At 41.8% G+C, this 22845-nt stretch overlaps 1 protein-coding gene across 2 annotated transcripts in view; it reads left to right on the top strand.

Moving 5' to 3' along the window:
* zgc:162952 (PKc_LIMK_like_unk domain-containing protein) overlaps nucleotides 1-21559 on the top strand; it is a 151890-nt gene extending 130331 nt beyond the window's left edge. For both annotated transcript variants that reach the window (XM_059994473.1, XM_059994472.1), the window contains 4 exons: nucleotides 4058-4231; nucleotides 10355-10438; nucleotides 15834-15920; nucleotides 17727-21559. In XM_059994473.1, the coding sequence (XP_059850456.1) occupies nucleotides 4058-4231; nucleotides 10355-10438; nucleotides 15834-15920; nucleotides 17727-17828 (447 nt within the window). In that variant the 3' untranslated portion in view covers nucleotides 17829-21559. The remainder of the gene's footprint in view (nucleotides 1-4057; nucleotides 4232-10354; nucleotides 10439-15833; nucleotides 15921-17726) is intronic.
* The last annotated feature ends 1286 nt before the right edge of the window (nucleotides 21560-22845 follow it).

Below are 22845 nucleotides of genomic sequence, written 5' to 3'. Positions count from 1 at the left end.
GTGGTTGCATCGCCATATGGTGTGGAGGGCCATTACACATGGTTGGAAGAAGCTCCAGGAAACTGGCAAATTCAGCCAGCTCCATCATGAGCACTAACCTCCTCGGCATCGAGGACATCCTCAAATGACAATGCCTCATAATTGCAGCAACTATCATTAAAGACCACCGTCACCCAGGACACACTCTTTGCATTGCTACCATCGAGGTGGTGGTACAGGAGCCTGAAGACAGACACTCAACACTTCAGAAACAGCTTCTTCCTCTCTGCTATCAGATTTCCGAATGGATAATAAACCCATGCACACTACCTCACTTTTTTAAAACACTAATTTAATTTATATAATTATTTCTTATTGGAATTAATATTTTTATTACAACATACAGTTGTTGCAAAAAAAATTCATGACATATGCCATGAATTATCTTGTCGAACCTGGTTCTGACCACTTGCGTAATTAACAATATGCGATTGTGTTTTGATTTATGTGAAGGCTTGAATAAAGGATGCTCTTCTAGAGTTGGCATTTATTTATCACTGCTCATTACCTAGAATGTTTTCCTTGTTACATCTCTGAACCTTTTCAGCTAGCACAATGAAGGTATTGTACATTGCTTTTGAAGTTTGTTCCACTGAAGCCAGTGGAAAGTACTTGTGGAAAGAACTTCAGAAGCAGATGTATAGTGCAATCCACTGAGATGACTTTCTAAGCCCTCATTTTTTTGCTGAAGTTTCTTGGATGATAACTGTACTGGGCAGAAGTTGCCATTAGCAGTGAATTTCCTACAATCACCACTCACAGTTGAATGGAGTTCAAACTTAGCTGAAGGGATCCATACAGTTAGCAATTCCAATGAAAAGTCAATTTAATTCTTTGCAATGAGACATGTCAAAGTGCCTTTTGTTGCACAATGTTATTGTGGAGAAAGAGCATTGTCAGAATAAGCCTCTCCACAAAAAAGCTGAAGAGGTACTAGTCATGTCCCTGGCTTACTAGGTCTTGACAGATTTCTGAAATGCAAGAAAGTTCAAAACTAAAATCTTTTAATTAATGATGCTCAGAAATATTATAAAATTGCCTGCATTCAGGAGAGATTAGAATGCCCGTTGAACAAGAACAGGTCTCACTTGACACCAGAGATGGTTGGCCCAGCAAGTCCATCATGATTGGCCATCTCTGCTCTGTCACGGTCAGTAATAAAAAGCAGCCAGGCTTTCCTTTCCAGGACATCAGAGGTGCCCTCCTTCAAAGAACAGGGTTCCCTTCCTCCACCATTGATGCTGCCCTCACCCGCATCTCCTCCATTTCTGGTCATTCACACTTACCCCATTGTCCTGCCTCCTTAACAGGGATAGAGTTCCTCTTGTCCTTGCCTACCACCCCTTGACCCTTTCCATCCAGCACATCATTCTCTGCTACTTCTGCCATCTGCAAAGGGATCCTACCACCAAATGTATGTTTACCTCCCCCTCACTCTCTACTTTCCACAAAGGTCATTCCCTCTGTGATCCCCTTGTCCATTCGTCCCTCCCCACTAATCTCCCTCCAGGCACTTATACCTGCAAGCGGACAAAGTGTTACACCTGCCCATTCACCACCTCCCTCACCTCCATTCAGGGCCCCAAATAGTCCTTCCAGATGAAGCAACATTTCACCTGCAAATCTGCTGGGATTGCTTATTGTATCTGGCGCTCGCGATGCAGCCCCCTCTACATTGGTGAGACGCGTCGTAAATCTGCCAAAAGCAGAATTTCCCAGTGGCCAAAAATTTTAATTTGGATTCCCATTCCCTTCCTGACATGTCGGTCCGGGGCCTCTTGTGCCAAGATGAGGCCATCCTCCGGATGGAAGGTCAACACCTTGCATTCTGTCTGGGTACCCTCCATCTGATGGCACGAATATCAATTTTCCCATCTGTCCCCCTCCCCTCTTCAAGTTCCCTACTCTAGCTTCTTATCTCTTGCTGCCTGTGTACCACCTCCCCCTGGCTTCCCTCTTTCCCTTTCTCCTATGGTCCACTCTCCTTTCCTATCAGATTCCTTCCCCTCCATCCCTTTACCTCTCCCAGTCACATGGCTTCACCTATCACCTTCCAGCTATCCTTCTTCCCCCACCTTTTTATTCTGGCATCTTCCCCCTTCCTTTCCGGTCCTGAAGAAGGGTCTCTGCCTGAAACGTCAGCTGTTTATTTATTTCCATGGATGCTACCTGACTTCTGATTTCTTCTAGCATTTTGCGCGTGTTGCTTTGGATTTACAGCATCTGCAGAATTTTTTGTGCTAATAACGGCAGCTTTATTGAGATACAATGCGGAATCAATCCTTTGAGCCGTGCTGCCCAGCCACCCACCGATTTAACCCTTGCCTATTCATGGGGCAATTTACAATGACCAGTTAACCTATCAGTAGTACGTTGTTGGACTGTGGGAGGAAACCGGAGCACTCAGAGGAAACCCGTACTGTCACGGGGAGAACGTAGAAACTCCTTGCAGTCAGTGGTGGGAATTGAACCTGGGTTGCTGGTACTGTAGAGCGTTGTGCGAACCACTGTGCCGCGAACAGTTTATCGTCGTGTGTTGGGCGCCACAATGGTGTAGCAGTTAGCACGACACGATCACGGCGTGGAGCAGCAGAGTTCAGTTCTAACATCATCTGTCAGGAGCTTTAACATTCCTCCCCATGAATCATGAGTTTCTTCTTACGGTCTAAAGACCTACTGGTCGGTAGGTTAATTGGTCGTTGTAAATTGTCCTGTGATTAGAACATAGAAGAGTTCAGCACAGGACAGGCCATTTGACCCACAATATTGTGCTGACCCAGCTAAAAACATCAAAACACTAATCCCTCCTACCTACATTATGTCCATTGTTCCTCAGATTGATGTTGTTCGCTTGTTATAATGGTGCAGAAAGCCACAGACAGGCCAGAGAGGGATTTGGATGGGTATTAAAGTGGCAGACAATGAGAAGCTGAGGGTTATCTCAGCTGGTACTCAACAAAGTGGTTAGCCATTCTGAGTTTGTTTTCTCCATTGCTGAGGAAAGCACACTGTGTACACGGAATATGGTACATTAGGTTTGGAGAAGTGCAAGTGAATTTCTGGTTCACCTGGCATTTTGAGTATTCTGGTTCAGCCAGAACTCCCAAGTATTGTGCCTGGTTCTAAGCAGCACTCAAGAAAGGAACATGTAGAGGCTTTGTAATGGATGATATAATAGAGATTAATTAAGATTATTAAATTAAGGACTTAAGGTTTGATGATCTATTGGAAGAGCTACTAGGTTAGGGTTAAAGAGAGAGATTGCTGGGCGGCGCAGCTGGAAGGGCCCATTCTGCACTGTATCCCGAAGTAAAATTATAATATGCCAACATACAGTGAAAAATCTGCTTTGCCATCCATGCAGATTGTTCTTAAATCTTAATTTACAGTGAGATTTGGAATTGTCCTGCAGCAAATCTGTTTTGACACTGCCTAGGTTTGTTTATTTACCAGGCTCGAACAGTGAATTTGTTTGCCAATTATAAATTCAGTCTTCTCAAGTCACAATTTTACACATGTAGATTCTGCTAATTGGTCCCGAAGGTGCAGTCTTGGGGTTTATCGTTCACATATGATCTCTGATAGATTGAATTGCATTTACATGTGTTTTACCCTTTACAAAGGTAGAGCATTCCTATGAAACCTTTCTTAAGCCGAAATGGGGTAAAGTGAAGAACCATTGATTTATATGGGAAAAATTTTCGTAAAAGCGAAAATCCTCTTTGTAATGTGAAAACAGGTTACTAATGTGGCTCTTTTGTAAAAGCGAAGTGGCAAAAAGCAAACATTCATAAAGTGGGGGACACCTGTAATTGTTTTTATCTGAATGCTTTCATACAGTGCTCTCTGTGTGCAGTTTTTTTTTTTGAATGTGTCTCTAAGAATTACTTCTGGCAAAATTTGCAGTTATTCCTAAGCCTATGATCTCATTCAATGGCTTGAACAGATTTGTGGAACTTCGTTCACCTTGTGATCCTATACTGGCTTTCAATAATTTGCACGTTTTGTTTTTCATCAGAATTGTTTGATTCGGGTAGCGCCACGTGGGAGAGAAGCCGTAGTCACTGACTTCGGGCTGGCACGGGAAGTGGTCGAGCTGCCCACAAAGGACTTGGACCGCAAGTTGTCCTTGGTGGGATCTGCATTTTGGATGGCACCTGAAATGTTACGAGGTGAACCTTACGACAGGAAGGTAACATGCAGCCAATGTTTTTGTAGTTCTTTAGGGCAAGGGCTGGGTCCCTTCACATTTTTCTTACCTTAAGGTGATGTAGTATTATTTTGATGCTGAGATACTTATGGTATGAAGAAAATAATGAACAAAATGAATAGAAGTACATGTATTTAGAATAGAATTTTCAGAGGTAGTGAAATGTACTCCTGCTGTTAAACCACAAGTAAATCCCTTTATCTCTCTCCTTCCTAATGCTTCAATGTTCTGGAACAATTTACTATCTTATAATTCTGTAATTTAATTATTTGGATTTTAATATTTATGCTTTGCAAAGGGCATACTGATTATATCTTAAATCAATAAAAAGTCCAAAATTATGGTAAATGCTATTATCAAAATAATATTGGGTAAGGTATTTAACAATTCTTCTTACAAAAACATCTGCATGATGCTAAGCTAGGGCACATCAGTGATGTTACCTGGGGTTGTCAGGTGTTTCGGGTCCTTCAACATCATACACCCTCACCGTGGTTGATCAGATCCCGGCCTGTGCCCTAGCAGCAACCCACAGATCTGCCCTCTTTATCCAGAGCCATCTTGACGCTTTCTCTGCTGCATCTGTGGTGGTAGAAATGGCTCTCCTTCTCTCTCCCGTGATTCCAAGTGCAGTGTTTACTTTGCAGAGTGACTGGCCTGCAAAGCCACGACACCCGACCTCCACGGGCCAACACTTTGCTCTCCAGCCTCTTCTTTGGCAGTTGTTCTTCAGATCCTCATACTTGGCTCTTTTCTGCTCGTAGGCCTCCTCCATGCATTCTTCCCACGGCACAGTAAACTCAAGCATAAGAACGTGCTTCGATGAGTCGGACCTCAACACAATGTTGGGCCGCAATGTAGTCTCTGTGATGTGGGGAGGAAACTGCAGTTGTTTTCCCAGGTCTGCTTTTAGCTTCCAGTCCTGCGCAGTGAAGAGCAACCCGGTTACTTTCTGGTGTTCTGTTGGTCTTTCCCCCTCTTTGACAAAGCAGATGGTATTCTTGACTGGACTTGTTTTCCGGCAGATATTAAGGGTGCTGCAGATTGTCTCAGCAATTGTCCGGAGGATCTGGTCATGCCGCCACTAATAGCCGCCATCGGCAAGAGCTCTGGGGCAGCAGCTCACAATATGCCCTAGCGTACTGGTCTTCTCACAGAGGGGGCAAGATGGTCGTTCTGCAAGGCCCCAGCAGTGCAGGTTGGATGGGCTAGGAAGGATGTCATAAACAGCCTGGATAAGGAACGATGCGATGTGGATCCGCCTTCCAGAGATCATTCCATGTGATCTTTTGCTCGATCACCTGCTCCCATCTGGTCCAGGCACCTTGCTGTTTCATTGCCACTGCTCTGCTGGTCCTCTCCTCCTCCACAGCTGCCCTTACTTCATTCTGGACCAGTTCTCGTCACTCTTTCCCCTGTACTTTGTCAAAATGGGGGACTTCAGGGCTTCCAAGTCCAACTCTTCCCTTGGCAACTGCCCCCACCAGCACTTTGTGGCGCAGTCGCGCCTCAGCTTCATCCACTGCAGCCTCTGCTCTCCACTTTCTTCCCGTTCTCACCGCCACTCTTGCTCCAGCAACCTCTGGATCTGAAGATTCCCGGTACTGCTCGCAAAACCTTGAACTCTTCCTCGATGGATCTTGGGGAGCCTCAGTTTGTAGTTATTCCTGTACAGAGTGATGCTGCTGATATTCCTTGGTAACCCCAGCCTTCTTCGGCTGACGACCCTCTCTAATTCAGCAACAGTGGAAATTGGAAACTCATAGAGAAGCAGTGGCCAGAGGATTCTTGGTAGTACACCGTGCTGGTAAATCCATGCCTTAAACCGCCCTGGAAGGCCAGTCCTGTCAACCTCTGACAATCATTGTTCAAACTCCTCACAGGTGTTTCTTATTGCCGCCTTATCTCTGAGTGTTGCATCAAACATCTTCCCAAGACTTTTAACAGGGTTCTCTGTGACGGTAGGGATTGGGATGTCCTCAATAGAGAACTGAAATTTCTCCTGTACTCTCCCCTTCTTCAGCACTACAGATCTTGATTTTGCAGGCTTGAAGAACATCCTTGCCCACGTCATCAACCTTTCCAGCCCCTTAAGAATCCATCTCGCACAGGTCTGACTCTGTAGTGATAGTCAGATCATCCATGAAGGCTCGTGTTCGTAGTTGGCGGATCCCAGATCTTGATTTTGGGCCTCGACACTCTGGCTCTGCAGATTTTACCAGCATGTTCATTGCCATTACATTAGGATAAAGTTCCCAAACTTTTTTTATGGCATGGACCAATACCATTAAGCGAGGGGTCGGTGGTTCCATGGTTGGGAACCCCTGCCATAGAGAGGAAAGTAACTGTTGGGTTCCACGAGAAGTCAGATCATTTCCACTTTCTTCAGATCTCACTGACTTTTTAAAATTCTTTCCTGGAGTGAAGGTACTGCAGTTCTGACTCTTGTGTCCACCTTAATTTCTTCAGAACAGAGCAGCTAGTTGTGACTACAAAACAGATGCAGGAAGGAGGCCTCCATGCCCCATGAGAGTGCCTTGCCATTCAGTGTGTTTGTGGCTGATCTGTGCTATCCTGGACTGCTCTTCATTTCCACAGGCCTCAGTTCTTCAACCTTACAAATAGTTGTCTAGTTGTATCCTTTGTGTCTAATGATTTGCCCCCTCACCATCTGTGGCAGAGAATTCCGGAGATTCGCCATGATTATCTCTGGTGATGTTCAGGGCTTCTTTCATTGTGTCAGTCGACTCCTCAGTTTTCACTAATGTCAGTCATGCAAGTCCCAGGTGGACACAGGAATACCATCACACTCAGATTCTTCATTGCTGTTTCCATAACACTTTTATTTTACCAGCCAGGGTTGTTAGCCCTGAGCTGAACCCCTAAACCCAGAGGACCAGTGGACCACTCTTAGTCTATCCTCCACCCTTTGCCCAGTTTGTCATGATTGACCCTACCAAGGGTCAAAGCGTAAAGCTCTGACTCCAACCAACATAGCTCTCTGGGTCATTGGGGCACGCAGGTCTCCAAACCACAAGATTGTGGTCCTCTTGGAGGACCACACTCTGAGAGAAGAAATTTCTATGCAGCTCAGCGTTATACCTCTCATCTTATAATTATGTCACCTTGTTCATAACTTTTTGAAAACTTCTCACCATCTATCCTGTCATTTTCCGTTAGGATCTTATTTGTTTGAATAAGGTTACATGAACACATAGGAACAAAAGCCAAGCTGTATGGCCTCTGATAGGACAATCCCAGGAATTAGCCTGCTGTATATTATTTGAACTGTCACCAGTGCAATTATATTTTCTGTAGGTAAGAGTACCAAAGCTTCACACAGTCAGTTTGAACCAGTGACATTAGAGCATTTAGAATTATATATAGGCTACGTCGATTAAGGGCAGATGGGCTTCTCACTAAGAAATAAATAAAAACAAAATGATGGAAATTATTTGACTATTACACAATTTATGCGGAGAGTATTAGCATTTGAGGCTGAGACAGACAAATGTATATCAAAGGTCATGGAGATCCAGTAGGAAATTATTGAAGCCAATAATCAGATCAAGCCTTGGCCCTATTGAATAGTGGAGCAGCCATAAGCGGCCTTCTAACCACAACCACCTCCAGTTTCAACAGTTAAGGTGCAGCTCAACATGGATTTGCAAAATGTGGTCTTGGGATTGAATGGATTGCTCTTGTTCCAACGGAGAATCAGTGGTTTTGATTCTAAATGCTGGTATGTCACGAAAGTTGTACTTCATGGCAACAGTATCATGTAAAGACATAAAAAAGTTACTTTTATTATTTTGATGCATTCTCCTTATGTCCCACTCGTAAGTGGATTATTTGTCTTGCTGTAGATCACAAAGACTTTTAATAAGTTCTTAAATATTGGGATGTCATTGGCATGGAAGGGTAGAGCATGTAACATTGACTTTCTTCAAGTTGCTTTTTCAGGTCCAGGCAGAGTTGACTCATTATCAATACAAACTAACACTGATCTCTTAGAAGAAGTTTTTGGACATTTTCAATGTTATGTATTCTAACCACGTAGTCCACAACAGGAACAGTAGAGTGTACCATCATAAAGACATAATGGGGAATCTAAGGGGGTTCCATTCCAGCACAAACCCTTGGGTTACATTTCTTGGATGAGGAATTTACAGGGCCTTGTAAAAGTATTCAATCCCCAATCCTTCATTCACATAATTGAGTTTCACAACCAGGGATTTTGATCAATTTAGCTGAGGATTTTAATTTGTGAATCACATGCTTCTTTTTCACAGTGGAGCCCCAAAAACAGGTTAAAATTGTAAAGCATGAAAAACTAAAAAATTTAAAAATCCTGGGATATCAGCAATTCAGAAGTATTCATTGCCCTATTTGCTCAGTAGTTAGATGGACCACTTTTCACAGCTTTATAGTCAGTAGTCTTTTTAGATTTCTGTATTAGCTTTTCTCAAATTTCAGAGTAAGTTTTATTATCAAATACATATATGTCACCATATACAACATGATGGAGCAAGATTTGCCCATTTGGAACCATAGAACATTACAGCACAGAAACAGGCCTTTTGGCCCTTCTTGGCTGTGCTGAACCATTTTTCTGCCTAGTCCCATCTCGCCTTGTAAAATCACTCAAACTGTGCCAGATTAGTTGGGGAGCAGGGCTGGGTGGACAGAAACTTGAGATTTGCCGAAGTTGTTCAATCGGGCTAAGGTCAGGACTCTGACTGGGCCATTCAAGAACATCAAATTTTCTTCATTTGAAGCCATTCCATAGTTGCTGTGGTGGAGTACTTTGGGTCATTATCCTTCTGAAATATTGACTCCCTCCCCTGTTTAAGCTTTCTGGTGGAGGCTAGCAGATTTTTATTCAGGAGCTCTCTATTTAGCAGCATTCATCTTCCCATCAATCCTGACCAGATTTTAAGTCCCTGCTGCTGCAAAGCATCCTCACAGCACAATGCTACCTCCAACATTCTTTACAGTAGGGATGGCGTTACCTGGCTGATGAGCAGTATTGGATTTATAGAGTACACACTGTTTAAAGTGGAACTTATTGGCCTCAATCTTGGTTTCTTCTGACCACAAGACCTACTTCCACTTCTTTACAGTTTCTTCTAAATGATACTTTGCAAAGTCTTTATAGGCAAGGATATGCTTTCTTTTAAGCTAGGGCTTCTTCCTTGCCACTCTTCTATAAATACCCTTTTTGTGCAAGGCCTTGGAGATTGTGGAGCCATGAACTTTAACCTAATTTCTGCATCTCACTCAGAGTGACAGCTGGTGTCACAAGTTGCCTCTCTTATAAGTGCTATTCTTCTCCAGTGACTAAGTTTAGAGGGGCTGTCTAACCTAGATAGTGTGGCTCGGCCTCATATCGTTTCCACTTTTGTTTCCAATTGACTGCACTGAGCTCTGAGGTAAGTTCAATGCCTTTGAGCCTGTCTTGTACCCTTCTCAAGACTGGTCCTTCTCTATTACCATTTCCCTGATTTGTCTTGAATAATGTTTTGTCTTCATTTTGGTTTGGTCTGCTAAAAATTTGCTATACTATTAAATCTTACAGACAGGGGAAGTACTTATTCAGGTGATCCTCTAATTTTCTACATCAACAAATTGGTTAAGTTGACAGGGTAATATACAGTATTGCACCTGAGGAAAGTTAGCGTAGTAATAACAAAGGGGACAAATACTTTTTCTGCCTTACAATTTTGGTTTTGAATCTTTAGTAAATTGTTGACAGGTTTTGGGATTTTTCTTTTGATTTGACATGATCCACAAAGTTTTGTAGATTAGCTCAAAAATCCTACTTCAATATATAAGTTAAGAAAATGAGACAATAAAATGTGAAAATAGTTATGGGAGCTAAATACTTTTTAAAGGCACTGTGTATGTTCAGAATGATTTCACTAAAAGCCTTTGCCTAGGTTTTTTTGTCAGATAATCCTGCATTTGATTGATCTATGATGCATTGCTGAATGCTATAAATGCCATGGTCTGATTTATCTACAAATTTGATTGTAAAAACATGTTAATGCCAGGGATCAAATTGAACATTGTACTGATGATTTTTAACCATTGCACATTTTACAGGTTGACGTTTTTTCCTTTGGTATAGTATTATGTGAGATACTTGGCAGAGTTCCAGCTGATCCTGAAATTCTACCCAGAACACAGGTAGGTGTAACTGAGTTGCTAACGGCAGGGCCAAAGAATCTAAGCAATAATTGAAGTTGGTACAGTATAGCATAGCTGTTTGCCTAACACTATTACAGCCAAACAACCCAGTTTCAGTTTTGCTGCTATCCATAAGGAGTTTGTACGTTCTCTCTGTGACCACATGAGTTTCCTCTGGGTACCTGGTTTCCTGTCACACTCAAAGGCGTGTGGATTAGTAGGTTAATTGCTCACATGGTATAATTGGGTGGCATGGACTTAATTGGGCTGGTAAGGCCTGTTACCGTGCTGTATCTGCAAATAAAATAAGTTGTTCAGTGGGATGGAATTGGTTCCAGAGTATTTGATCATGTATTTGGGATTGGCATCATTGAAACAGTATAGTGATTCAACAGTCTTGTTTTGTATAATGAAAGCCTGATAAAATCGCCTCTTTGAGAGTGGATGAATTGTGAAATTAAAATTGACATCTTATTAATATCTTAATAAATTAATATCTTGTTTCCTTTCTGAGTTTAACAGTGTACTGCAGTTACTTTCACAGGCATCTTCACACCTCGGGTGCTCTGCCACACAGTAGGCATGCAAAGATCTTCCTCTAGATTGAAAGTGAATCCTGTCCCCTTACTGAGGACAGTAAATCTATATTTCTGACGTAGACCAGAGTTTGCAATGTTTCATCAGCACCACAGTGGAATATCTCTTTGTATCAACACGTACAAACATGCTGGAGGAACTCAGCAGGTCGGGCAGCATCTGTAGAAACGAGCAGTCAACGTTTCGGGCCGAGACCCTTCGTCAGGACCGAAGAGGGAGGGGACAGGGGCCCTATAAAGAAGGTGGGGACAGGGGCCCTATAAAGAAGGTGGGGACAGGGTGGGAAGGAGAAGGCTGGTAGGTGCCAGGTGAAAAACCAATCAGAGGAAAGATCAAGGGGTGTGGGAGGGGATAGGCAGTAGAGGTGAAGAAGGGACTGTAAGAGGAAAGCACTATGGGTAGTGGAAGACAGAATCATGAGAGAGGTGATAAGCAGCTGGAAGAGGAGGCAGTGTGAAAGTGGGATGGGGGAAGAGAGAGGGAGACAGTATATGAGGTGTTGCTCCTCCAACCTGAGTTTGGCCTCATCATGGCAGTAGAGGAGGGCATGTATGGACATAACCGAATGCGAATGTGAAGCAGAGTTGAAGTGGGTGACAAGTGGGAGATCCTGTCTGTTGAGGTGCTCAAGCACATTCACGTTCCCATTCGGATACGTCCATACATGGCCTCCTCTACTGCCTTGATGAGGCCAAACTCAGGGTGGAGGAGCAACACCTCATATACCGTCTGGGTAGTCTCCAGCCTCTTGGTATGAACATCGAATTCTCCAACTTCTGGTAATTCCCTCTCTCTCCCTTCCCCCATCCCACTTTCACTCCACCTCCTCTTCCAGCTGCTTATCACCTCTCTCATGATTCTGTCTTCTACTACCCACAGTGCTTTCCCCTTACAGTCCCTTCTTCACCTTTCCGGCCTATCCCCTCCCTGCTTCCCCTCCCCCACTCCTTGATCTTTCCTCTGATTGTTTTTTCACCTGGCACCTTCCACCTTCCCCCCACCTTCTTTATAGGGCCCTGCCCCCTCCTCCTTCAGTCCTGACGAAGGGTCTCGGCCCGAAACGTTGACTGCTCATTTCCACGGATGCTGAGTTCCTCCAGCGTGTTTGTACTTGTTGATTTGACCACAGCATCTGCAGTGTACTTTGTGTTATCTCTTTGTATAGCTTGCACTGCAGCTTCTCAGCCCTCAGCAATCAACCTTTGGTTGAAATCAGCTTCCAGGAGGAAATCCCTTCCTTAAATGACTTTAACAGTCCGAGATATTATATGTTTCAATACTGCGACTTGCTTTAGCTCCCATTGATATAAGTAAGTGAGCTAGTGAGGGTGGCATGAGTGATAAATGCACTTGTTGCAATTTATAGCTGAACTGATGTTGGTTTGAATCTTGCGAGTGAATGCTGTCGAAGAAATGATGGAGTTTGATCCTGATACAGGAAACGTGTCGAGGTGGAATCAGAACAGTGAATTGGAAAATGCTCTGTAAGTAGGCATATGAAGGACTCTTGAATATAATATATATGCATCTATTTAATATGAACAATGAAAAGCAATCAAATTTAATTTCCTGTGGAACAAGTCAGGAGAAATGAAAAGACTTGGGAAAAATAAAAGCAATATTAGCATTTCCTTTCATTACTACTTTAGCCATTGAGTCCAGGCTGAATGGTCTGCCCTCCAGAAGCTACCAGGGTGCTATTGTTGAACTGGTGCGATGACGGTTTTGATTCAGCCCACTCAGCAGTGAAAGCGTCAGTGGCGCAGACAGCAGATTAAGAGAGCCACCGATCTTCCGTGAGATCAACCGGCTCAGCTGAGCTTCAGGATGAGAGGGCTCTCTGGTTCACATGGCCCTGCTGTTCATGTGTAAATTACTGAGCTTCCATTGAAGATCTTGCAAATGCATATTATTGTTTTTCTGTTCTATCCATACACGGTAAATAGTCATGGAAAGATGATGACAACTTGATGCTAAATAAGGGAAGGAATCTCCATGGCAATGCTGTGACTGGCCTAGTGAGGAGCTCCTAATTCTAACTAGTCAATTAGACGCATGTTGATTCCCGTACTTAAACTCCATGCAAGTTCACTAATATTACGGTATTTTCATAATAAGATAAGTTGAGAGAAATACTGTCAACTTCAACATCAATGGGTCTGCAGTTGAGAGGGTGAGTAGTTTTATGTCACATCACCGAAGATTTCACCTGGACTGTGCACACAGTCTGTGTGGCAAAACAAGTGCAACGGCGTTTCTTCTACCGCAGGCGACTGAATAAGTTTGACATGATCCCCCAAATCCTCAGACCTTCTTTATGGGCACCATTGAGAGCATTCTGACTGGCTTTATCACCACCTGGTATGGGAACTGTGCCCTGCGGAGAGTGGTACGGACAGCCCGGCGCATCTGTGGATGTGAACTTGCCTCCATTAAGAACATTTACAGCAGCAGGTGCAGAAAGAAGGCCTGGAAGATCATCAGGGACACCAGTCACCCCAACCATAAACTATTTCAGCTACTTCTGTCTGGCAAATGGTGCTGCAGCGTTAAAGCCAGAACCAACAGGCTATGGGACAGCTTCATTCTACAAGCCGTTAGACTTTTAAATTCTCATGTCTGTACATTGTGATGGAGTCATAACACAAAGATTTTTACTCCCTCATGTTGTGGGATGGATGTAAGATTTAAATAAACTCAAATTCAAATGAGGGTTGTGCATTCTCCCATTGCCAATTGGCTGTGTTAAATTTTTCTTTTTTGAATGTTGCACCTTTTCAACAGGAATACTTTTTGACGTACCATAGCTAAACGTCCCAAGGCATTTCATGAAATTGTCATCAAACATGTAGCATTACCAAAGGCGTGAAGACTGATGATTGATCCAAGTAGTAGTTTAAAAAGAGCATCTTAAATGGGAGAGTGATAGACAAAGGAGTGAATTCCAGGGCCTATGCCATCCAGCCTTGCCTACGAGCAGAAGATGTGCCTAGCAGTAGTGAAGCAATTAAAACTGCAGATGCTCAGGAAATCAGAACTAAAGAGGAATAGGGTTCTTAGCTTCAACTTGCGTGTTCACACCTGTACCAGCCTAAGGGGGCAAAATCATTGAATATTTGAATTTTTCTTAAATCAGTGCATTGATTTTTCAGCTGTATAGGTCAAAGAACTCTGGAGGTGATGGGTGAAAGACCATGATATACAGTGCCTGTAAAAAGTATTCACCCCCCCCCCCCCACCCGAAGTTTTCATGTTTTACTGTTTTACAGTATTGAATCACAGTGGCTTTTTTGACACTGATCAACAGATAAAGACTCTTTTATGTCGAAGTGAAAACAGATTGCTACAAAGTGATATGAATTAGTTTTTGAGGAGGTATCTAAAATTGAAAGCAGGGCAGTTGACATGCTTTCTACAGACATCTGACAATATCACGCTTGGTAGGCTGATCCAGGAGGTTATGGTGCTTGGGATCTTTGAGGAGGTAGCTAAATACAATAGAATCCAAAATTGGCTTGGTGATGAAAAGCAGGTGGTAGTGAAGGAAGAACACTTTTCTGATTGGAAGCGTATAATCAGTAGTGTACTGAAGGGATTGGTGCTGGAACTCAGTGACTTGAATGTAGATCTAGGAAGTGTGATTTAGTTTGCAGGTAACAGAAAAATTGTTGGTGTTGAAGAAAGGAAGAGTGTTTAAGGCCACAGCAAGATATAGATCGGACAGCATTGGGCAAAGTAATGGCAGTTGTAATTCACACCCAACAAGTGCCAAATGATGGATTTTGAGAAGTCATATTGGGGTAGGACCTGTGCAGTGAATGGTGATATACTAAGGAATGCTGATAATCAAAGGGATCCTGGAGTTGTATTCCACAATTCCCTTAAAGTTAGCACTGAGGTCAATAGAGTGGTGAAGGATATATATGGCATGTTTTTCTTTGTTGGGACACGGAATATAAAATGTAGAATGTTATGTGGAGTTGTGTTCACCACATTACAGGAAATATGTGGTTGTGCTAGAGAGAGTGCAGAGAAAATACACCAGAACCTTGCCAGGACTGAAGGACTTTAGATAATGGGGAGAAATTGAATGAACCAGGCATGTTTTCCCTAGAGTGATGGAGACTGAGGGGCATCCTGGTCGAGGTACATAAAATAATAAGGGGTTTGTATAGGAATTGTCAATTTCTTTTCTCATTTTAGGGATATCAAAAACACGAGGGCAAAGTTTTGAGGTGAAAGGAGATCTGAAGCTAACAGCATTTTTTATAGATGATGGTTAATAATCTGGAATTTGCCAATGAGCAAATAAAAGCACTATGTTTAAGTGATGTTTAGAAAGGCACTTGAGCAGAAGAGGCGTGGAAGGATACAGACCTAGTGTGGGCAGATGGGATTAGTGCAGATAAGCAAAACGATTAGAATGTATGTATACGGCGACTGAAGGGTTCATTTTCTCTGCTGTCCAGCTCTGTGGCATTCAGAAGGGTAACACCAAGAGGAGTGGTGATGCCTAGAGCATCAGGACTGAGTGGTAGACATTTTGCATTATTACAATGAATAGGGATTACAAAGCGATGTTTCTTTTCCATAACTTGTATCAATGACATTCAGTAGAATTAGGAGTACTGTAAAACACATATTTATACTGAACAACTTGATAAATGTCTGACAAAGCCAATGAAACAGTTTAAAATCATTGTCAGAGACATTTGACCTTTGATACATACTTGTTCAAATGGCTTAAATTGATTATTAATTCCTATGCAATTAAATAATTGTACTTACTATTTTCTAGGATTATGGGTTGAATGCTGAAGCGTTTGAAGAAATGGTGAATGGCTGTCCAAAGCGGGTCCTGGAAGTAACTTTTAACTGTTGTAGGGTGTGTATTATTTCTGATTTCTCAGCATTTCTGAAAACCGGCTGCACTGATCTCAAATGCGTCACCACTACTGCAGAGTAAGTTTCATACTGCTTCCTGACCAAGGCTGACAAAAGTAGGAACCACATCTGAAAAATAGCCCCCTTTTGTAGTAAATAGTGCTTCCCAGAAAAACTCTTAAAACATACTGAAAAATATTCTTGACAGCTTGATTAATGGCCTTGGCAAAAAGAAGATAAACATTGCAATTGGATATATTGACAAACAGACGGACATACTTTATTGATCCCGAGGGAAATTGGGTTTCGTTACAGTCGCACCAACCAAGAATAGTGTGGAAATATAGCAAGATAAAACCATAAATATTCAAATAATAATAAGTAAATTATTCCAAGTGGAAATAAGTCCAGGACCCCCCTATTGGCTCAGGGTGTCTGACACTCCAAGGGAAGAGTTGTAAAGTTTGATGGCCACAGGCAGGAATGACTTCCTATGACGCTCAGTGTTGCATCTCGGTGGAATGAGTCTCTGGCTGAACGTACTCCTGTGCCAAACCAGTACATTATGGAGTGGATGGGAGACATTGTCCAATATGGCATGCAACTTGGACAGCATCCTCTTTTCAGACACCACCGTCAGAGAGTCCAGTTCCACCCCCACAACATCACTGGCCTTACGAATGAGTTTGTTGATTCTGTTGGTGTCTGCTACCCTCAGCCTGCTGCCCCAGCACACAACAGCAAACATGATAGCACTGGCCACCACAGACTCGTAAAACATCCTCAGCATCGTCCAGCAGATGTTAAAGGACCTCAGTGCCCTCAGGAAGTAGAGACAGTTCTGACCCTTCTTGTAGACTGCCTCAGTGTTCTTTGACCAGTCCAGTTTATTGTCAATTCGTATCCCCAGGTATTTGTAATCCTCCACCATGTCCACACTGACCCCTTGGATGGAAACAGGGTCACTGGTGCCTTAGCCCTCCTCAGGTCCACCACAGCTCCTTAGTCTTTTTCACATTGTTGGGGCACCTTCAATAAGTAGGCTTGGGCCTTCTGCAGTCATCTAGTGCGTAACTTCAAGCCAAGTAGGTTCAAATAAGAGGGCTAAAGTTTTTGTCAAAATGTTAAGTAAAGGGCCCTCATTGAAGGTTTTATAGCTGAATATCACAGAAAATTTACAATGACCTGCATTACCTGCAGAGCAACACACAAAACGCTGGAGGAACTCAGCGGGTCAGGCAGCGTCTATGGAAATGAATAGACAGTTGACGTTTCAGACCCTTCTTCAGGATTTTGTGTGTGTTTTGGATTTCCAGCATCTGCAGACTTTCTCATGTTAATGATTTGCTGCGTTATCTCCTGCTTAGTTTATGATAAAATTGGACGCAGTCCTGCTCAATCCAATATGGCAATAGGTAAAACAGTAGATAAGCATGAGTTTTATAAAGATTATCTGGCATATCTCCTGTGTTACTAATCTATTCATTCTTTCAGTGAAACATTTTTCAGACTTAAGAATTGTACATAAATTATAATTCATTAATGGTACACCAGGAGGCCGCACTAGTGCGTGCAGCCTCATTTAGATAGACATTGGGATACCTGGATAGTGTTTGTGGGTCAGTACTCATTTATCACACACACACACACTCAGAGACAGACACACACTCACTCTTCATGCATGCCTTGGATTGCCTTGCAAGCAATGGATTGGAAGTGAGCTGTGCTGGAGGTGATATATCTTTAGAGGAAATGTAAAGATGTGTTGGTTAAATTCAGACCATGCCATTTGTTTCCTCCACTACAGATTGACGCCTTTAAGAGGCCATCATTCACTGAGTTACTGGACCAACTGGAGGATGTAGCTGAAAGTTTGGAAACAAATAAAGACCGTCAGATGCCTGTGTGAAGCTGTCGTTGCTTAACTCTGCCACAGGGACTTGTGTGAGTGATAGCAGTCATTGTTATCATCATACTAGTAAGAGAGGATTTGTGATCTACAGGCATTGGAGAACTGTCAGCAAGGACTGACTTTCAGATTCAAGTGAAAATGCACAACATCAGTTTATTAATACCTATGGGGAGGAATCTGTACTTCGGAGAATTATGTTGCTGACTTAAGCACTTCCTCCCTCTTTGGAAATTAAGTTGAGAGATATAAAATGGTTGCACATTATACGACTGTAGATTTTGTATTATTACCTGAAGTCCAAATTCCAGTATCTTCATGTAATTGCATTTGCAACATGATTCAAACTGGCATTTTTTTTTGGAAACTGCCAATACAAATGTGGATTATGTGTTGCTGTGCAGTTAAGTGTTTACTTACAACACAGCATTCCTTCTGGGCTGTAATGTGCATCTTTTATAATGCTTTGGAAAAGAATACATCTTTTCAGAGCTGACTAATCTTTATGTCAATGAATTTTCTGTGCAGACTTCTCACTATGTACTCTAATCAAATTGCACTTAATATACTCTAGCTGTTTTTGAATAATTTCAAGCCAGAATCAGAATATGTGGCATGATTCAGCATTAATTTTCCATGGACAATATTTTCTGAAAACTTGTTTTTGCTCAAAACAAAGTTTCTACCAGAGTTAAACAGTAATCTTTAGTGCACCAAGGCACATTAAACTTTAAATCCAGTAGTTCTCTAAGAAAGTGCCTCATTTATTGTAGAAAAATTACAGCGGCTTTGAATTCCCAAATGGGTGTATCGCTCTGTTCCTTGGAGATTCAGACTTAAGCTCAGTAAAGCCAATTTTGGGTAAGTCTCCCTGGAATAGCAAATGCTCATGGGTTCAATGTTTGAATCTTGTGTTTAACAATGAATTAACCTTAACAAGTAACTCCTTGTCTTTACTGGTATAAATGTCCTGAAGTGGATAACATGGTGCCTGGAAGGCGAATAAGAAACACAAAATAATCCTGAGACAAACTTCACAGTATTCTTCAAAAGGACATGTCATTGTGATGAAATGTGTCTAGTTTTTAATGAAAGAACAGTTCCTTAGTGTATCATACTGACATTTTACTTTGCTTAGTAACACTACAGTTGGTAGCATAAGAATTAATTATCCCACCGTAATGTGCATATTTTGGAAACTAATTGCATGGAAAAATGAGTTTTTATTTAATTGGCTGACAGTGTTAATTGATGTCAGTATTATTCATGCTGATAAATTATCGCAATTAACATAGACGTCAAGTGATCGATTATTTTCTCGCTGTCTAAGTACACTGTTATGGTTCTGTTGAAAATGACAGTGATCTGCTGAAGTTGAGGACCCACTGCAGTCCCAAAGCCTTTTGTGGCCAATATTTCATTATGTGATGAATGGTAGCCAATGTGTACAACAGAAGGATAATAGCCAAATATTTGTTTTGAAAGTTAATGTTGGTTGAGGTAGAAATATTGGGGGAAAAAAACTAATTATCAGGTACTGCCATGTAATGTCTCCAGGTCTGGGACAAATCATTTTAAATTAATGGTACAAATGTCTTCAGCAACTTTGAGCTCAGAAGGATGAAGAGCAGTGAGATTCCTGCCCTTGGCTTATCGATGCTGACTGTTTGGAACATGTGCACGTGTGAACTGGACAAGGACCAGTATAGGCTTAACTTGGATGCTGTTGTGAAACTGTTGTAATTTCTCACTTTCAGAATGACCCAGACATACCGACACTCAGTCAAGGTACAAAGACTAGTTACCAGTTGTTGTGAATGGGAGCTGGCTTATTTTAGACTCTTGGAGCGAAGCAGATGAAGTACAAGAGAACTTGAGGACAGATAGTGTTTTAAATGTCATTTATTGGACAAGAGCAATTGCAGCGTGAATTACTGAGTGGAAGTCTGGAAGTACTTTCCTTGGCTTTCTTGGGCGCTGTTAAGTTCACATTGCAAGATACCTCAGCAAAGTGATAAATGTTTGTACAGGTTACAGATGGATTTTGAATGCCCTGTTGCCATGTTTGATGCCCCCAAATTTTTGGATCACCTGACAGCATTTCAGTTGGCTTAAAAGCATTGCCATTGTTGCTTTGGGTCAATGTCTCTATTGGGATTAGTGAGGATGTTAATGCATTATTTTTCATCACTGACTACTTACAAATCTAACAGTTGAAAGTAAAGAACAGAAGTTGTAGTCCAGTTTCATTGGCAACTCGGTGATCTAACATTATGTTGAATTATTTCTCTTGTGCTATCTGCCGTAGAACAAGTGCAAGTTAAATGCTTTTAGATATCCCAATGATGATTGTAAAACTAGATCTGAAGTATCTAATATGATTTATAGCATGTTTTGTGACTCTTGTAAGGTACAATATGAACATGGAAACATTTCTTAATTGCAGTATTTTCTCCAAACATTTGATTTTGAGGCTGAATTCCAGGTGAAATAGAACTGTTTCCTTTTGGGTCAGGTTGACTTACCTGATGGTGTTGGGTGAAACCTGGCAGAACATATTTTTAGACCTTGCTGAACTGACAAAACCTAAAAGCAACTGATTTGTTTAAGATATTAGTTGAGACTTTGGCCTGGGGATGTCCGATGTGTTGTTCTGGATGGCAGACCCACATGCATGGGTGCTGCATTTGCTAGTGGTAGTGACTCCACGGTTAGATTGAAAAGTCCTAGGAACTTCATAGAACCTGGCTACTACAACCCCAAAGCTAATGTGGAAATTTGGAAAAGCCTTCTGCAAAGATGCTTTGAGCTGGTGTTCTGCCCTTTTGTCTGCTGGTTTAGCACTGGCTTTGGGAATATCTTGTGTCTGCTCCTTCAAAGAGGAAATCAATACCAGAAAATAAACATCTCTTTTAAGCTTTAATGGATATCTAACTGCAAGCCTAAAATTAACATGGGGAGTTCCTTTGACATGTGGAATCTGTATAGGCCTTAAAAACCACCAGAGACTGGCTTAAAACTCATAAAGCTCCTTAATATCAGAAAACAGCTTAATGTTTCTAAGCATAAAATGCCTTATAACCTAGCAGAAAGACCTGGAGATTGAATCATGAAAGTGGTTGGAGAGAATAAGAACCAATGAGCATTAAAGTGCTATGTTCTTTGTGCTATATAGAGTTCATTGTAAAAGAGTACTTAACTCGTTTGTTCTTTCTGCCAAGAAATCTGTATGTGTTTTTATGTTACTTATTTTAAAGAATTTATTCACACCTGGTTTTGTTTTATTCTCCTTTCTGTGTTACATTTGTTGATATCGAGGATGTTTCTGATACTTTATGAGTGAATGCTGCATTTTTGTACATAATGTACAGTAGAATTATTGACAGATGACATGTATAGATTTGATGGATGCTTACTAATTAAAGTAGGTGGCTTGATCAATACCTGCTGGCTTTGGATGGTGCTAGAATATTGAGAAAACTGTTATGCAGATTTGAACATGTCCAAACAACTTTTTTTAAAAGCTAAAATATGACTCTTGCATTTGAAAACCTGAGCTCTTGATGCTCTTTCTTTGGAAAATGTTGGATAATGTATATTTTGTTAAGACATATATTACTTTGTAGCCTCTGTTACTTTTTAAAAAATCTAGTACAAGCTCCAGGCAAGGGCAACAAGGGGGTCATTCACCCCAACAGTATAAAGATAGTTTAAAAACAATAAAGTTTAAGTGAAAGACATGTTGGATTCCTATTTTTTTTATTTACCACTAAAATGAATGAGTTCAAGTATTTGATACTTTTATATCCAGTTTACATGGAGGGTATATAAGATGAGATTAATGTAAATAACCAGTTGGTGGTCAGCACAAACTTGGTGGGCTGAAGGGCCTGCTTCTCTGCTGCATCCTATGGCTGACATGGAAAATATAGCCATTCCATATTTCACATCTTCATTGAAATGACCTGGGGCAGCAATCATCCTGTCATTCTAATTCTCTGTCTCTCTGCCTCTGCCTCTCCGCCGTCTCGTGCACGCACACACAGATGCGTATGATCACCATAACTTAGCTCCACCATTCAATAAGATTATCCATGATCTCATTATAACCTCACCTCCATATTCCTGCCTCCCCCAGAGATCCTATCCCAACCCTCGCTTTTCTACCTTTTTGCCTTACTACATTCAAACGTTGTACTTCCACTGCACCTTGAAGAGAAAAACGAGAAGTAATTGTGTCTTCCACTACACTGCTTCCTTGAAACAACACATTTCATGACATTTGTTGGTGAAAAGTAAACCCGATTCTGATTCAGACTTGTGACTGAGGAAAATGTCACTGACTGCCTTCATTTGGTAACCCAGTATTTTCTCAAATAGTGACTGCTAGTTCCTAATTCTCCAAGTTGAAGCACTTCCCCTACCCATCAAGACCCCTTAAGATCTTGTATGTTACCATACACACATCAACCTTGCTCTTCTAAACTCCAGCCAATACAATGGAGATTCAAAGAACTACTGACGTTGGGAGATGGAGGAACTAAGCTGCATCTCTGGGAGAAAGGAATTGTCGATGATTCCAGTTGAAACCCTTGAGGGTTAATGCAAGATTTTAACCAGAACCATTGACAGTTGGTCTAGAAATTCTGAACTGCTGCACTATCTTTTTTGTAATAGGCTCTGACATGGATGTGAATTTGAAAGTTGATTACCAAATATGAATGTCGTTTTCTGTGACTGCACAGTATGCAGTGGGAAATTACCAGATTGTCTGCAGCCATGAAGTCTGGCAGTGATATCGTTTAAGAACGTAGGCATTGGCAAAAATCGCAGGGTGCTGTTCAGAAGTGCAGGTCGTGCAATTGGTGGGGTGGAGAGGTCTGCAGGGAAAGTCTCCTGCTGTGCAATCTGAAGCCTTGGAAAATCACATCTGAAGCAGCTATGGAATCTTCACTGCTCAGACATGTGTTGCCCATGTTCCAGATGAGTCCCTTCTTCGTTGTTGTGAGAAAGGGCA

Source organism: Hypanus sabinus, chromosome 18 (genome assembly GCF_030144855.1).
Source record: "Hypanus sabinus isolate sHypSab1 chromosome 18, sHypSab1.hap1, whole genome shotgun sequence".
NCBI classification, from domain to species: domain Eukaryota; kingdom Metazoa; phylum Chordata; class Chondrichthyes; order Myliobatiformes; family Dasyatidae; genus Hypanus; species Hypanus sabinus.
The sequence above is the reverse complement of the archived record's forward strand: the minus strand, read 5'-3'. Positions and strand labels throughout refer to the sequence as shown.